General features: G+C 32.0%; 1 protein-coding gene and 1 non-coding gene across 2 annotated transcripts in view; both read left to right on the top strand.

The window, feature by feature from the left end:
- Positions 1-18,636, top strand: part of POT1 (protection of telomeres 1) — a 75,109-nt gene extending 56,473 nt beyond the window's left edge. The window contains exons 14-20 of the mRNA XM_049771061.1: positions 371-527; positions 1,867-2,069; positions 6,481-6,616; positions 11,020-11,108; positions 13,559-13,650; positions 16,269-16,374; positions 18,443-18,636. Of these exons, the coding sequence (XP_049627018.1) occupies positions 371-527; positions 1,867-2,069; positions 6,481-6,616; positions 11,020-11,108; positions 13,559-13,650; positions 16,269-16,374; positions 18,443-18,555 (896 nt within the window). The 3' untranslated portion in view covers positions 18,556-18,636. The remainder of the gene's footprint in view (positions 1-370; positions 528-1,866; positions 2,070-6,480; positions 6,617-11,019; positions 11,109-13,558; positions 13,651-16,268; positions 16,375-18,442) is intronic.
- LOC126026435 (U6 spliceosomal RNA) lies at positions 4,049-4,155 on the top strand. Its single transcript, XR_007501711.1, has one exon. It is a non-coding gene; the product is annotated as a U6 spliceosomal RNA (small nuclear RNA).
- Positions 18,637-18,905: the final 269 nt, after the last annotated feature.

The following is an 18,905-nucleotide window of genomic DNA, read 5'->3' as shown; positions in this document are numbered from 1 at the left end:
CTGCTGATCAATAGGTGATTAAAGTATCAATAAATTAGTAATGCTTTTAAATGTTTCTCAGATAATAATTTTAGTACCTGGTCAAATAGTTTTATGCTTTCATTAAATTTAGCAAGAAATTACCATTATTTCTATGTAAAATACTTTTTGTAAATTCACTGAAGTACCATCTTTCTTGCCTAGTTATTCAGCCCACTGTTTTGTAGCTATTTCTTGACCACTTACAGTGTGCCTTATATTAAGAAATAAAGACAGTCTTTATCCTTATGGAGTTGAGAGTACAACGTTAACTCATTTATTTTTGTGTATATATTTAGTTAACAGAATCCATGTCATGAATCTGAATCTTAAATCTGTAAATTTGTTGTAGTTCTTACAGAGCATCAACATTTGGAGAAAACCCCACTATGTGCTATCTTAAAACAAAAAGCACCACAGCAATATCGTATACGAGCAAAATTAAGGTCATATAAGCCCAGAAGACTCTTTCAATCTGTTAAGCTTTATTGTTCTAAATGTCATTCACTGTAAGTATATTTTATAATAAATAGAAGTTTTCATTTCTTGATAAATCATATTATAATTTTATGTGCATTTTTAATTTCTGACAGTGTTGTGACTATGTATTAGATTTTAAAGGAATGCTAATTTTTAAGGGAAAAATACAGACTCTTAAATTACACCCTGATTGGTGTTGTTTTTTAGTAATAGAAATTAATGCAGTTGCTATTTTCAGATCTGAAATGTACTATCTCTGAAGATAAGCAAAAACTAATTGAAAATATGTGGAATTTCTTATTTGTCTTCAAAAATATCTAAAATGAATCATTGTGAATCATTAACTAATTTTTTATAGACAAGAACTTTGATTAGTTAAATTTTCTAATGTCACTACATGGTAATGAAAATATTTTGTTGGTTTTGGTTTATTTTGTTTTTATTTATTTTATTTTTTGTTTTGTCGATTTTATTTTGTTTTGTTTTATTTTATTTTATCTTATTTATTTATATATCTAATTGCTCAGGACTTATTCCTGGTTCTGCAGGGATCACTCCTGAAGGATTTCAGAAAACCATTTAGGGTATTGGGGACCAACTTAGACTAAGCAGCTAGCAAAGCAAATGCCCTCTTTATTGTTTTATCTCTCTGTGTCTTGGAAATATTTCTTTTTAATAATTTATTACAGTAAACATTGAATTGCTATTAGTAATTGAGAATGCCTATTGTTGAGAATTATACTAAAAATTATTCTTATTCTTCTCTGGTACTCCGTTTACCTTTCTTTTATTTAAATGTTTAGTAAATGTAGGTAATGGACCAAATATGCAAATATTTGTGTATTTGGTTTCATAGACTATTTTTCTAGTACCACGTTTATGTATATTGCTACCATGTTTAAATATATATGTACATCTGCAGAAGTTCTGTATGCATATATATAGTTTATGTATATACTTTGCATACATCAATAGATCTTTTACATCCACACTTACATATATACTGTCTATAGAAAATTCTTATTATTGAATTTTCTAAGAAAATGGAAGATTCTTTTCCACCCATTTGAATTTAAGGTAATAGTTGTGGGCTGAAGACATTTGCCTTGCATGCTGGTGACCCCAATCCAATCCCTGATACCACATGTTACCTTAAATATTTCAGGAACAAACCCCCACACATAGTTAGGACTAAGTATGGTCCAGAAGCCTCCAAAAATAAAATAATATGGTAGTTGAGATTAAAATATAATTATATCTTGGTCAAACCAAAAAAAATGCCATCTATTTGTGTGTTTTTTTAAGAAAATTATCTCAGAAAGGTTGATGAAATTTACAAGCTTTTATCAATTTTTTTGTTTAATTTAGGCAAGAAGTTCCAGATGAGGATAATTTGGATATTATTTTGCAAGAAGGTACAACTAAAACACCAGATTCCAAACTACAAAATCTACCATTGTATGATTCAAAAATCTGGACTACTAAAGATCAAGAACGAACAGTAGTTGTTCATTTTGTGAAGAACAATGGTATTCTCCCACTGTCAAATGACTGCCTAATTTTGATAGAAGGTAGGATTTTTAAGTTTCTCTTTGGTTCTATTGTTTTTAATTTTTGTTTTGTTATGGGAACATAATATTGTTTTCTGTTTGGTTTTTTTTTTTACATGCCAGGCAGGGTTTTTTTATATAAATATTTATTAATTGAATCACCATAAGATGACATAGTTACAAAGTTAGTCATGATTGAGTTTTAGTTCAGACAATGCACAACAGCCTTCACCAATGTGCATTTTCTGCCAACAGTGTTCCCCCAGTTTACCTCCTGCCCACCCTCACTACCTGTGGCAGACACTTTTCTTCTCTCTCTCTTCCTTTTTGTCTGTTAGACACTTTGATTTGTAATTGTTACTGGAGTATTAATATCATATATCAATTATTATCTGAATATAATTACTATACTATAATTTTATATGCCACAAATGAGTGAGACCATTCTATGTTTAAATCTCTCCTTTTAACTTATTTTGCTTAGCAAAATACTCTCCATTCCATCCATATATAAGCAAATTTCATGACTTCATTTTTCCTAACAGCTTTTGTATTTAGTATTTTGTTGTATAGATATGTATAGATGTGCCACAGTTTCTTTATTCATCCATCTGTTCTTGGACTTGGGTTGTTTCTAGATCTAGCTATTGTAAATAGTGTTACAGTAAACATAAGAATGTAAAGACATGGTGATTTAGAATTCCTAGGGTATATCCCTAGATATTACTGGGTCAAATGGAAGCTCATTTTCTATTATTGTGAGGAATATCAATATTGTTTTCCAAAAGGGCTGGAGTTGGTATTCTCATCAGTGGTAAATGAAAGTCTCTTTCTCCCTGAATCAATTTCAGCACTGGTTATTTTTGTTTGTTTGATGTATGACTCTGTGGTATGCAGTGGTATCTCTTTGTTGTTTTGATTTGCACCTCCCAGGTGATTAATGATGTGGAACATTTTTTCATGTGCCTATGGCATCTACATTTCTTCTTTAATGAAGTTTCTGTTGATCTGTCCTCATTTTGAGATAGAATTAGATGTATTTTTCTTGTTAAGCTTTACCAAAGGCTTGAATATCTTAGGCAAATGGTGCTGAAAATCTGGTCAACTACCTGTAAGAAAGTGAACTCAGACCTTTCTTTAATACCAGGCACAAAAGTCAAATCAAAAGGATTAAAGACCTTGATATAGACCTGAAGCCATAAAATTTCTTAGAAACCTTATGGTTTTATAAAACTATAGAGGAAAACATAGGCAGAACTCTATATGGCATTGAAGCTAATGCATCTTCAAGGGTGAAACACACTTAAGATCCTAAAACTATGAAGAATCTGTGTCTCAAAGGAAAATTTGAGTAATGTAAAAGACTACCCAAGGAATGGGAGAAACTATTTACCCAATAACCACCTGATAAAGTGGAGGTAGCTTTTATTTTATTTATTTAATTTGGTTTTTGGGCGACACCTGGTGACACTCAGGAGTTACTACTGGCTATGCGCTCAGAAATCGCCCCTGACTTTGGGGGATCATAAGGGATGCCAGGAATCGAACCGTGGTCCTTCCTGGGCAAGCTGCATACAGGGCAAGCGCCCTGCCACTGCGCCATTGCTTCAGCCCCAACTTTATTTTTATTTCTATGTTTACCACCTATTACTTTTTACTGAACTATATACCATATTTTTCTCTAGTCCTCTTTTGGATTGATTTATTAAATTATTCTTAATTTCCCTTTTTACTTCCTGAACTGCTCTGAATGAAATAAATTTGTTACTTAGTTTTTATTCATCACCTGCCCCAGAGGTAGCTTTTAATGAATGAAACTTACTTTGATGCTAGAGGAGAGATAAGAATGTATGTGTTCAAGAAAGAGGGCTTATCCCAGAATGAAAACACAAAACAAGGAAAGAAACACAGAGACAAGCAAGTCAGATACATGTTCAAGGGAGCATATAGACATAAAGAGCCTTAATTTTAGATTACTGTTATATTAGAGTACAGATTTGGTGCTCACTTTGGCAGCACATATACTAAAATTGGAACGATGCAGAGAAGATTAACATGGCCCCTGCGCAAGGATGACATGCAAATTCGTGAAGTGTTCCATATTAAAAAAAAATACAGATTTTGTTGATTTTTTTTGGTGGGGGGGGGGGCTTTTGGGCCACACCCGGTGACGCTCAGGGGCTACTCCTGGCTATGTGCTCAGAAATCGCTCCTCGCTTGGGGGACCATATGGGATGCTGGGGAATCCAACCATGGTCCGTTTTAGGCTAGCGAGAGCTTTGTTGATATTTTTTACTTAGCTATAGTAACATATACTTTAGGAGTAACCTTGACATAAAAAGTCAAAAATTATTCATTCAATATCATTAAGTAGATTGTTACATATAACAAATGCATTCAAATGATATATGTAACATATACATTTTTCTGAATTGCATTTTGAAACTGCATATTAAAGTCAAGCATTTGTGTTTATTCATCTTACTAAAAAACTCCCTACAACTTTAACAGATCCAAATTGATTTTTGAACAAAGTAATAATGAAGAGATAACTTTCTGTTTACAGTTGCAATTCTCTGGCCTCTAGATGTCACTGTTGTTTCATAAAAATAAAACAAAAAGTTTGTTCTATTAAAACCTTAAACAAGTAAAGCTAACATGTTTTAAAATGACATTTTGAGCCATTTATATATTTCCTTTCTAATTTTAAAATGTAGCATATGGTTTTTATTTTTCATGAGATTTTTCTTTCTTTAACAGTATCTTATAATCCAAGGAAAACATTTCTAGTTTTATTAGAGAAATATTTAGTTTTATTTTATAAAATAATTGAAGTTTATTGGATTCTGATCATTTGATTACTAACTAATTTATAATAGTAGTCTAAAATTTTAGAATAAAGTTTAAGTATATATAAATTATATGAATAAGCATTGATTTCCCATTTATGACCATCTCTTATTTAATATGTTTGTAATATACCATAAACTCTTATTATTAATTTCTTTTGTTATGACAACAGTCAGTCCTGCACACTTAGTACTTTGGTAAGCAGCTTTTCAATGGGGGAAGAAGGAAGGTATTAATCAGGGACTATTCTTGACTCTATGCTCATGGGTGACCCAGGCTCATAGGGGGTATTCATGGCTCTGTGCTCAGAGGTGAGCTTTGGTGGTACTCATGGGACCATTTATGGTGTCAAGGATCTAACCAGAGTTGGCCATGGTAAGACAAGCACCTTAATTCCAATACTCTGCTGGAGTGTCAATGAATTGTATGGTTTCATTCAAAGGATTTGCTTTTGTTTTATTTTGTCTATTCATTTGCTTTTATTCTTTTATTTCACCTAAGTAAAATCACCAGATATTTGTCTTTCTTCTTCTGACATTTTATGTACTAAAATTTTTTCAGATTCCATTTATATAATAACAAATGTCAATATTTTTTCCTTATACCTATGTTGTGTATCTCTGTGGATTTATAACACAGATGCATTTTAAAATCATTTTCACTGGCACCAACTCACTCATTTAGCACATTATTGAGTTCCTACTGTGTGCCAGCTACTCACTTAGGCAATAAGTATAGTGCAGGGAACAAGATAAAGTGCTGTATTTTATCAGGCTTTATTTTAAAAGAGATCTCAAAGCAAATATATAACAATGACAGTAGCATCCATAGCAAAAATTGTTATCCACTCCTCTGATTGGTTTACAAATATTAAGTCCTTTTAGCTTTATAAGCATCTTATGGAGTACATTATTTTAACTTTTCTTTTTTAAATAAGAAACTGAAACTGATATGCCAAAAGTTTAAACAACTACCCAAACTCATGTGCCAGTTCAGTGCTGGATAAACAAATGGAAATGATTATAGGGAAGCTTGCCAAACCATTGGAGTGTTATTTGATATCTTTTGAGGAGAATGTTAGGAGCTCGGTACTGGTCATTTACTACACTCTTGGGTGGTTTGTGAAGTTAATTTAATAGTCCAAATAGCATTCTCTGGAATAGATTCTGAGTTCTAGGTTATGACATGTATGCAGCTTTAAAACTATGCATGCAGAATACTTGAGTTTTTGGTTGTTTTGGCCATTGGACCACATACAGAAATGCTCAGATCTTGTGTCTTACTCCATACTATGGGAACATTCCTAGCAAAGCTCAGGGAACCTTCTATAATGCCAGAGATTAAACATGATTTCTATGCCCACTGAACTATCTCCAATTTCCACAAATCTTTTATTTTGCTGGTCAGCATTTTAGCACATTAGATTTTCTTTACTTGTAGTGTGGGATTCTAAATTTAGATTATTATTCTTCAGAATAATCTCTCTGATATAATGTATTAAATTGATTATAAAGGATGCTTCATTTTACCTGTATTCTATATGTGCTGCATAAAATTTGGTTTATTGCTTTTCTGTTACCAGGTGGCACATTTAGTGAAATCTGCAGACTCTCAAATAATTTTCATAGTGTAATTCCAGTGACATCTGGCAATAAAGATCTAGAAGTTCTCAACCTTTCAGCACCGTTTCTTATACAAGGGAAAATACATCACTATGGGTATGTTTCCACCTCTTGCAATTTTTGGAGTAAAATACCATGTCAGAATAATTTTAGAACTATTCTAGAACTTCATCATAATAAAAGTTAGTAACTGAATTATAGAATTTTACACTGCAAAAATAGTTTAGTTTTTACTGAGAATTTGGAAGGTTATCAGAATACATTAGAAAGTAGAGGTGGGGGCCTGCAAGGTGGCGCTAGAGGTAAGATATCTGCCTTGCAAGTGCTAGCCAAGGAAAGATTGCCCGCGGTTCGATCCCCCGGCGTCCCATATGGTCTGATGTAAAGTGGTTTAAAACAAAATGTTTAAAAAATAGTTTTACATCGATAAGTTAGTGTTCTTACCTAAATATTTCAGTTGTGCATGATATACTGGATATACTGGATCATGATATAAGTTTATTTCAGTATTTCTATATATATATTGGATGATGATATTAAGTTTATTTCTTACTGTGAATTATCATGCAAAGAAATTTGAAAATAACTACTGCAATGTATTGTCCTGTATAGAGAATGGGGAGAAAGAAGGGGGCCAATCAAAACGAGGTTTGTCAGGGCTCCGGTTTATTGATAGGTACAGGCTCTTTTTAAGCATGATTTTACAGGGGGTCGAGAGAGAGCAGGATGGAACAGCCTGCATTACAGAGGTAAGCTTTACATGCCATCTTTACATAAGAAGCACAGGAACACCTCAGGGTTAGTGAAGTTTCAAGGATGTTACAAGCTTCCTGGAATGTATGCCTGATAGGAAACTGATATTTCTTTGGGCTCAGGGGCTAGCCAATGCCTTAGGTTATCTATTCTGGCCACACAAGACTGGTTTGTCCTGCTGAATTCCTATTGTACATTGTACAAGCTTTCTGCTTTGGAGAAAAAGTATTGTATTGGAATATTGGAATATTGATATTTTCTAGTGTTTGCTATATTTTATGTACTATCCATAGTGTTTAAAATATTTAATTTCTAATTCTAAACATTGTTACTCCAGTTATGGGAATAGATGATTAGTAAATATAAAGCACCAGAATGATTTTGACTATTTCGTTTTCTATGCTAAAAAATTCACATATTTTACCATATTTTAGAAAATGAGTCTCTGGTTTTGTGTGTTTCTGCACACACGTGTGTTTTCTGACATATTATAAATTTTCTATATTAAATATAAATCTTTTATCAATTTACATACATTATAGGACTCTAGTCTGTACTATACATTTTAATTGCTGTATTTATGTTAGTAGATTTTTTAATATTAGTACATAATTATTAAAAATGGTGGTGTCTTTGTGAGCAATGCCTTGTGATGCTGAGTGCACAATGGAGACCATCTGGGTTTAGCAACAGAGACTGAACCTGTATTGGCTCAATGCAAAACAAGTATCCTCTCATCTGTTTTCTCCCAAAATGATTTTTGGAACAAGATTTTTACAAATTTGATTACTGGAGTTACAGCTTTGGATTATTTCAATACTGAAAATTTCTAAGGAAAGTATTTCTTTTCTTTGAGAGAGAGGCATGCCAGTCTCCCAAGCAATACTCCAAGGGAATTGGGGCTTATCCAAGCCTTCAGGCATTGTGTAAGGACCAGTGGGTTCATTCCTCAGGCCATGCAGTGCTGGTGTCACCAGGACTACTCCCATTAGTGTTTGGGGTACAAACAGTTCCCCAAATAAAACCATGCATGCTATCCAGCCCTTAGAGCTGTTTCCCTGATACTTTACTATTTTTCTTTTCTTAGTTTTTTTTCTCTTACATTTTTAAACTTTCCTTTTTAAGGAAAATTCTCTTTAATAGTAATGTGAATCTTTTGTTTCCCCAAGATAATTACATCCTTATATCCTTTAATGTAAGATTTGATGTGTAGTATTTTTTCTTTATTTCTAAACATTTTATAATTTCCATTATTTTTCCTTTGGCTAATAAATTATTTAGCTGCATATTTAAAAATCCACTCACAGTTTAGGTGTTCATCTTTGTTTATATTTTACTTAGATCACTGTACAGCCCAACATCATGATGTGTCTTGTAATGATTCTTAGAGATTTGTGTAGTTTTGTTTTCTGAATTTTTATATTTATTCAGATTGTTCATTGCATTATTGTGGAGTTTTATTTGTCGTTTTATTTCTGTTTGTTTTAGATAAATTTGTTCAGGACATAATAGTCTTAACACTATCTAGTTATGTCCTAGACAAATTTGTTGTAACCAAAAATTTAATCATTTTTGCTCATTTCATAGTGTGACTGATACCCTCTATAAATGTGTACTTGTGACCTTTCATTCTGTTTGCTTTATATATCTCAGAGCTTTTTTTCTTGTTTATTTAAGTTCAGTATTTAATCTTCCATATTTCATGTTCTGTTCATCCTTACAAAGTAAATTTATATTTTTTTCTTTAATGTTTTTTTTCCTCTTTTAGTATTATAATTGCTATACTACACCAGGGTTTTACATCTATTACACAGAAAAAATTTTTGCTTAGTTGATAACAGCTTGGTATCTTAATATATAATTTCCAATCTTTTCATGTTTCTTTTATATTCACATTTAATAGATATAATTAAATGTTTATAAATAGGTTTTTATTGTTTTTGTAAAAGATCAATTTAAAGTACTGATCATGATGCACTTTATTTTTATTTCTTTTGGGGGAGGCATACCCGGTGACACCCAGGAGTTACTCCTGGCTATGCACTCAGAAATTGCTACTGGCTAGTGGGACAATATGAGATGCTGGGGATCAAACCAGGTCCTTCCTAGATCAGTCGTGTGTCAGGCAAATGCCCTAACATTGTGCTATCGCTCAGGCCCCAACTTTATTTTTATTTCTATGTTTGCCATGTATTACTTTTCACTGAACTATATACCATATTTTTCTCTAGTCTATTTTAGATTGATTTATTAAACCATTCTTAATTTTCCCTTTTTACTGCCTGAATTACTTTGAAAGAAATAAATCTACTTAGTTTTTATTCATCACCTTTAGTCTATATACTCCTTTATTAATATATAAAATTAATATCAGCCTAGACTATTAAAATCTTCACTTAATTATCTCATTCTATTTAAAAATAGTTTTCTTCAATGGATTTGGAGGTGAAAGAGTATAACACTTAATATAGGTAGCCTATTATTCCCCAGATGTGAGTAAAATAGAAGACCACATGAGCCTTCTAAGTGTCTTTATATTTTTCTGTGATATATTTTATTAATAATACCTCCTAAACATATAATTATGTAAAATAAAACTGAATTACTTGTTATATCTGCTGTACCTAAAATAAATACTTACAATAAATAATATGCAATTTAATTATATTGTGTAGTTTTAAATCAGTTTATGCTACAGTGAATAATTATATTGGAAAGTCTAAATATGTGCTTACTGAATGTATATTTACTCAAAAATTATTAGTTTTTATTAGCCCAAACCTGTTAGTACTAATTTCTTTAAAAAGAAAAATGTTTTTATAAGGGTCTTATGAAATTTAGTCTTTGATTATTATTTTTCTAAAAGCCAAGAGTTCTTAAGTAATTATTGTTTTTAACTTTCTGTTTTCTTTTCTTTCTTCTTTTTCTTTTTTCTTTCTTTCTTTCTTTCTTTCTTTCTTTCTTTCTTTCTTTCTTTCTTTCTTTCTTTCTTTCTTTCTTTCTTTCTTTCTTTCTTTCTTCTTTCTTTCTCTTTCTTTCTTTCTTTCTCTCTTTCTTTCTCTTTATTGCCTCCTTCCTTCCTTTTCTTCTTAAATAAAAATAAATAAATTAACCTGAACCTTGAAGCAATTCTTATTTTCAATTTCGAGTTATTTGAAAAAAAAAATACTTGGGGCCGCAGAGTTAGCATGGAGGTAAGGCATTTGCCTTGCATGCAGAAGGTCGATGGTTCAAATCCCGGCATCCCATATGGTCCCCTGAGCCTGCAAGGAGTGATTTCTGAGTGTAGAGCCAGGAGTATCCCCTGAGCACTGCTGGGTGTGACCCAAAATCCAAAAAAAGAAAAAAAAAAATACTTAAAAAAAAAAAAAAAGCCAGGCAGGTAGTACAGTTGGTAAGATACTTACCTTGAAATCGGTACAGCCTAGGTTTGATCCTGGCACTACATATGTTCCCACTACCCTCAGCTGCACCTGTAGTGATCTCTAAAAGTAGAACTAGAAGTAACCCATGAATACTTCTGGGTATGGCCCAAAATGACAAACAAGCAAATATGATAAATAATGTTATTCTTGTTATATTTATGCTATTCTCAAAAACATTTTTATAATTACATTTGTAATGTATATATTATATTACAGATATATTTTATTTAATATGGTTGTGTTGTATGAGTAGCAAAAATAAAAGAAATGATTTATGATAATGAATTATCAAAATTGTAACACCATTTTTGCTACTTTCAGGTGCAAACAGTGTTCCAATTTGAGGCCTATACAGAATCTAAATTCCATTGTTGATAAAATGTCTTGGATTCCTTCTTCTGTAGCAGAAGGTTAAGTAATTTTTTTTGCATTTTACCTCTATAAAAATGTTATTATACCAGTTATATTTAAGTAAATATGGATATAGTAGAACCAGAGTTCTACTTAGTTAATGTTTGAATTTTCTTTCACAAAATTATTCAGTGATTGTAATAGAAATACAAAGATAAGTGTTAAATCAATCAGAACTTACTTTCATGTATATGGCAATATCTTAATCAAAACATAGAAAATTTGTTTTGAGGTTAATCATAAATTCAGGTTCTATAATTTCTTGTAATTTTATAGTATTTTGGGATTATAAAGAGTTTTAGAGGAATCTTTTTTTAGTGAAAGAGCGTTCATCATATTGTGAGGCTTTCTATCCTTTTCATTTATAGGCAATACTGAACAGTAAAGAGGTAGACCTTGTACTTTGGAAAACCATTGGAGCTTTTACTGAACCTTTTTTTCCCCATGCCCTAATCCTCACCCCCTTACTTTGGTACTTCCCCACAACTTTACAGCTTTGTTTCTCCTCCTTAGTAAATATTCCACTTTTCAATATTCTTCTTAAAAAATTGGCATTCAAAAAATAAATTAAAAAAAAAAACGAAAAAAAAATTGGCACTCATCCTTGGGAATAGTGCTTTATTTGTAGTCTAAGCAGTTTAGAATTTATAGAGAACCTTCATTTTCCAAAATTGCCCTGACATTTCATCGTCTTGTTTATTTATATATTTGGTTTTATTTATTTTCTCATTTCATCCAACATACCTTTAATGTTATCTTCTTTTTTTTTTTTTCTGTGCTCTGGTGAATCCTGGTTACTTTTATCATTGTTTCTTGCTTATCAAACTTGGTCTCTCTTACCACTTACTGATGAAATTATTTTATTGTTTGTGTTCTTAGTATGATTTATGCAAAAATGTTTTGTTTTTTTTTTTTTGGTTTTGGTTTTGGTTTTAGGGTCACACCTAGTGACACTCAGGGGTTACTCCTGGCTATGCAGTCAGAAATTGCTCCTGGTTTGGGGGACCATATGGGACATCAGGGATCAAACCACAGTCATCCTAGGCTAGCACATACAGGGTAGACGCCGTACCACTTGTGCCACCGCTCTAGCCCTGATTTATGCAAGCACTTTTTTAGATTTAGTTCACTGTTATTGCCCACTGATATCATTTAAATCCCCAAAAAATAGTTCCCCTAAATTAACAATTTATATATGCTGTTATAATTTATTCTTTTTTCTATCATCTTAAAAATTAGTCCTTAAATATGATTTTCACATAAATAAAATATCAGCATATAAAACTTAAATTACATATAAAATTTACTTAGAAATTTTATAAAATGTAATTTATTCTTTTCTGTCCTCTTAAAAATCAATCTTCCTTAAATATGAATTTCAAAGATGGATAATATTATTCCATTTTATAAACATATGGATTGCCTTTCTTTTCTAAATACAGCTCAAGTTTATTTTAACCTAGAAGTATTCATGATTTAGTATTATGTAATTTCTGGCCTTACCTAATTATAAAATCTGATTCTAATATTTTGTTTTATTCAACCAGATGTATCTCTTAAAATATAAATTATAACTTATATAAGTTATAAGTTATAACATATAAGTTACTCCTCTTATACAAAGAGGAGCAAGAGAATCATAGATTTGGGGGCCTGAAAGGTCTGGCAAACTTAAACTCTTACGGCTAGTACCAGTTTTATCCCCAGCATCATCTATGTTTGTGCAAGCACTACACAGGATCCTACAGAGCAAGATGTAAACCCTGAAGTTTACCATTTGTGACTTCAATCCACCCTTCCAAAACACATATATACACATAGAAATTACATACATGTTCAAATGTTGTGGTATATATGAAATATAATATATATAAAATCATACATTGAACTGCATTCTATAATTTTTAGAACACAATAGGTATTTTGTTGTTAATATTTTGTATTTTTGGTTTAGAGAACATATACTGCAGTATTCAGAGACTTCAATAAACCTGCTCCTTAGGGATCTCTTGGTGATAGTTCTCAGGGGACTATGCAATTCTGGGTGCCAATCCCTCATATAGTGCATGCACTCTGACTAACTCTTTGAGTTATCTCCCTTACACATCAGTTTGAAAATTTGTCTTTTATGAGCTTAGCATATTTTGAGTTCTTATTTCATAAATTATTTTTCATAGATTCTGTCTAGGTATCAACTTAAAGATAGAGTATTATTGACTCTGTAAAAGTATTTGCTCCTTAGTCTGTGTTCTTTGTATAGGCTTTATGTAATATTTCAAAATGAACCTTGCTAAGTGAACTTAGTAATAGAGAGAAAAAAATATTTTTTAATATATTGAGTTGTATTACTGAACTGATTTGATAGGTATATACTTGCATATAACAAACTTTAATTTGATACTAAAGAATAGAAGATAGATAGGATTTGATTTCTTTCTTTCTTCATTAGTACTGGGTATTATACCCCTCCAATATGTGTTTGTGTTGACATTTACTCTTGATGATGGGACTGGAGTACTAGAAGCACATCTCATGGATTCTGTAAGTAACAAAAAGTGATAAAGATATTTTTAACTAAAATACATTTAATTTTTTTTTAATTTTTTTCAGATCAACCTTATTACTAAGAAGATTTAATATAAATTGGAATAAATAAAATATAAGTGCATAAACTTAAATAATCTATGCTATAACATTGTAAATCTTAATATCCAAGTAGTGAAATGTAAGGAATAAGAATTTGAGAAAAAAAACCTTTTTTTTTTTTTTTTTTTTTTTTTGTTTTTGGGCCACACCCGGTAACGCTCAGGGGTTACTCCTGGCTATGTGCTCAGAAGTTGCTCCTGGCTTGGGGGACCATATGGGACACCGGGGGATCGAACCGCGGTCCGTCCAAGGCCAGCGCAGGCAAGGCAGGCACCTTACCTTTAACGCCACCGCCCGGCCCCCGGAAAAAAACCTTTTTATGCTTTAAATAATAATATCACTTAAATATTATCAGCAGTTCACCAAGCTTTAACTTTAGCATGACTAAATTATCTTAGTAAGGAGGTAATTCTATGAAACCTGGTATCTATTCACAAATTGTTCCCATGTCTGCCAATATCATATTTAGGGATTCTTTTATAGTGGCCAAAAACTCAGAAGTTCTTTAAATTCTTTAAACTATCCATAGTTTCGATTACTCACTAGAAAAACTCATGGATCTTGTTGAAAGTTTCTCTACTCACTGCTAATTTTTATTGTCATTTAAGAATTTTTTTTTAATTTAAGAATATTTAACGCAAACATCCAGAGGAGGTTCAGAGGGCAAAATCCAGAAAATTTTCAAACTTTCCATATGGAGCTTCCAGTTGTCTACTTCCTCTGTTAGAATAGACAGATTTATTTTTCAGGCAGTGAAATGGAGTGTTGCCAACCAGGAAAGTGCAGTGAAACCTATTTTATGCCCAGAGTTTATTTGGGGCTTCTGTCATATAGTCAAGATTATTAACCCATGTGGCTAAATTTGATCTACAGCTAATACTCTGTGGCCCAAGCATTCACCACAAAAACATTTTCTTTAGACTGTCTAGTAAAACAAACAAGGGAGAATGTGCTTCTAACAGGCAGGACATTATATGCTTTGGAGATTACCTCCAGAATCCAACTTCTCTGAAGAAAAATTAATTTTTACTATATATTTTAGAAACGAATCTGGGGGAAAGATTGAGAGGAAAGAATTTCTCCTGCTTGAAAATTGCATTTACCAATTTATTAAATATTGAGTATTATCTGCTGTGTGTCACGTATTTTCTATTTTGAGGATACAGAAATGATTTATCAGGAAAAATCCCTTTGTCCAATTACATATGATCTAGAAAAGGAGAAAAATGAAGTAAATATATGTTACATGTTCTCTTCTAACCTTAACCATATTCTTTCCTGTATACAGAAAATAGTAGGCCTTACTATTTTCTATTTATTGGTTTCATTATTAAGTCAAAAAATTCTACTTTATTTTATTTTTGGTAAGCATGTGTGCATATAATATATACATATATAAATATTATATTTTGTTTTACAAATATGTTTTATTTTATAACTTTTGTTGTAAAAGGGTGACAAATTACATTGTATAGGTAGAAAATAGTACTGTTGATGCATTTTTATCTTATTATTTTTTTGTTTTTTTTTTGTTTTTGTTTTGTTTTTTTTTTTTGGGGCCACACCCTGTGACGCTCAGGGGTTACTCCTGGCTATGCGCTCAGAAGTTGCTCCTGGCTTCTTGGGGGACCATATGGGACGCCGGGGGATCGAACCGCGGTCCGTCCTAGGCTAGCGCAGGCAAGGCAGGCACCTTACCTCCAGCGCCACCGCCCCGTCCCATTTTTTTTGTTTTTTTTAATCTTATTCTTAATAACAAGTTCTCTTCTCTGATTTTATTTTAAAAGATTACTTTATATATAAAATATTACTTTCTCTACATATTTTATTATACTTTCACCATATGTAACAGATTGTATATATGTAATACCTTAAACAGGTATTAATTAGTGTTTATGTTCTAAATAAGATTTCCAGTCAATATCAGGCTATTAAGTTAATTTTTAGAGGAGACATAAAGATTGCCAACTCTGGAGTTAGTCTATATAAGAATATATTCAGTTCTTATCATTTTAAATTAAGTTTGTAAAGCAGTTTTTAGATAAATATAAGTTTTTTTGATATTTTTTATTCATTTGCTTTGTCCCATGATGAAAATCCAACCCAGGGCCTTATATATGCAAAGCATGTGGTCCACCACCACATCACAGATTCTACAATTTTAGACATAAAACATTCATCATGGGGCCGGAGAAATAGCATGGAGGTAAGGCATTTGCCTTGCATGCAGAAGGACAGTGGTTTGATTCCTGGCATCCATATGGTCCCCCGAGTCTGCCAGGAGCGATTTCTTAGCATAGAGCCAGGAGTAACCCCTGGGCACTGCCAGGAATGACCCAAAAACAAAACAAACAAACAAACAAAAGAAAAACCCATACATCCCACTGTTTTTTCAATATATATAGTCTTGGTAGAATGAAACAATTTATTTTAATTAAGTGATAAAATGCACTTATATTTGACATAGCTTTAAAAATAATTGGTAATATTACTCTTTCCAATATGCTTTTAAGGAGAAGTTCTTCCAGATTCCAGCCTCAGAAATTCTAACCAGTGATGACCTTCAGCAAAGTATGGATATGATCATGGATATGTTTTGTCCCCCAGGAAGAAAAATTGGTATGTAATCCAATTAAATAATCCCATTCATTCTTTTTCTTAAAATAGCATACATCTAATTGAATTCTGAATTCAAATAAATGATTAAGTAATGAATGAAGGCAAAAAAAGGAATAAATTATAATTTTTGAAGTAAAAATATTTTAGTTGTATAATAAAAAGAAAGTTTAATTAAAATATTTGATCCTGTATTTGTGCACTTAAAAGTTTTAATTGAAATTTTTCCAACTGGGATGCCTTTATGTTTTATTTGTGGCTCATTTCCAGCTGTCCTTAGGGCTTAGTCCTAACTCTGCTCAGGGATCGTTCCTGGTGAAACTCCAAGGATCATTGGGTTGATAACATATAAAGCATTCACCTGATCTACTGTATATAGCTCCAGCCCCATCTTTCTGGTTCTCTATAGCATCTCATTCCTCAATCAGATCTGCAGGTCAGAGTATGTGGAGTACACTTCTTCCACTGGCTTTTTATTTTGTGACCATTATTTTTGTTCATGTTCAATCTTACAGATGTAAAACCTTTAAAAATAAATTTATTTAGAGCAGGAAAGATAGTGGGGTAAGTTGCTTTCCTCCCATGCAGCCCAACCTGGATTTTATCCCATTCACCCTAATAGACTTTGTTGAAATATTCTTTCATGCTTTAAAGAAATTGTGAAAAAATATTAATGCAAGAAAGAAGAAATGCCTTCTCTTATGCCGTGTGAACAAATGGACAGTAAAGAGATGTTGGCCAGTTCTTAGGACTTGTAATTATATCCATGCCACCACCAACTCCACTACTCCTTCCACTCCCCAAAAGTTGACTTTTCTAGCAGCTTTTTTTATACCTAGAGCAGATTTTATCAGTTGCAGACTAAGCTGCTTCATAGGTTATTTTTAGTCAAGCTTTATTTTCTCTTGGTAATTAAGGTCTATATAGCAATTCCAAAATGATAGGTTTTGTACATCTGCAAAGTTTTACTTTTGAGCTTTTACATGTTAGGAGTTTTCATTTTGTAAGTTGTTTGCATTGTCTTGGATAGATTTCTGGAAATAAAATGGCAATATCAAAAAAGGAGAGACCTGGTAGAATTTTTGTGGTTTCGGTCCACACTCAAAAATGTTCAAAGCTTACTCCAGAAAGTATCATGTCTAGTTGTTACGATGGTTTATATGCAGTGCCGGGGATCAAACTGGGATATCCTGCCTGAATAGCAAGAACCTTAACTCCTGTACTAGCTCTCTAACCTCCTGGTATTAAACCATGAAAAAAATTGGGGGGGGGGAATATTTTACTTATAGTTCTACCAGCTATGTAAAAAATCCCTATCTGTGTTAGTATAGAATACTATATACAATTTTGTAATACTATATTGTTTTCCAAACTGGAAAATAATTTTCTGTCATGCCCCCCTAGGAAGAAGAAAACATTTTTTGTGTTCCCCGCATGATGTAAATAGTATCTTAATTAAAAAAAAAAACTTTAACCTGCAAAACAAAAATATATAAAATAATTTGAGCTGATTTTTTAATCAGAGGTGATGTCTGGATTAATGGCTACAATGAGCATGTTTTGCAATGCATAGCTTTTCAAAGCAGGGTTTGAAGCAGGACACAGCAACTCTCAGCTACAAAAACATACAGAGACATAAACACGGGGCTTAGCTTGTTAAGATCGTGTTTGCCGAGGTCAACACATCCCCCTTCACGGAGCCTCATGCCCCCCTTAAGGGGTGCACCCCACAATTTCAGAAGCATTGCCTTAACCTAAGTTTAGAAATATTTACAGCTGTTGATTTTACTAACATCATAGTTTGTACCTCTAGTTTGACAGTTGAACTAATTTAAATTTCAGGTTGTATTTCTTTGCAGCCGAAGATGGTAGGAATGTAAAATGTCAGACTTGCTGAAAAAGAAGAGAAGCCAATTGTGTATTGTAAACATATACATTAAGTTTACTAAATGGTTTTATGTATATTTCAATATATATTGTTATTTTATCATTCTAACCTATGCTTAAAGTGCATATTTCAGTTATTCGCTTTAATTTAATGACTAAATAAGATTTTCTCTTTGATTTATAGATGGATATCCATGGTTAGAGTGTTTCATCAAGTCATATAACGTCACAAGTGGAACCGAACAGCAAATTTGCTATCAGATTTTTGACACTACAATTGCAGATGATGTTATTTAATACTTATTGTCATTCAGCTTTGTATATATAAGTCACTGTAGTTTTAGGAAACAATAAATTTATTACACAATTGATATACAATATGGATTTGGCCTCATTTACATCCTACAACTTCATTACTTAATTTACTTTGATCTTTTTTTAATTTATTATTTTTATTATAACACTTTGACTTACCAAGTTGTTCATAGTATAGTTGTTACAGGCATTAAATGTTCCAACATGAATCCCACCCAAAGTGAATTACCCTCCTTGCCAATTTTTCATTTTCACCCACCATCCAGCCTGCCCCTATAAAGGCACAAATTTATTTCATATACAATAATATTTTTAATATCTCTCATATGTTG

This window comes from Suncus etruscus, chromosome 1 (genome assembly GCF_024139225.1).
Source record: "Suncus etruscus isolate mSunEtr1 chromosome 1, mSunEtr1.pri.cur, whole genome shotgun sequence".
In the NCBI taxonomy this organism is placed as follows: Eukaryota; Metazoa; Chordata; class Mammalia; order Eulipotyphla; family Soricidae; genus Suncus; species Suncus etruscus.
The sequence above is the reverse complement of the archived record's forward strand: the minus strand, read 5'-3'. Positions and strand labels throughout refer to the sequence as shown.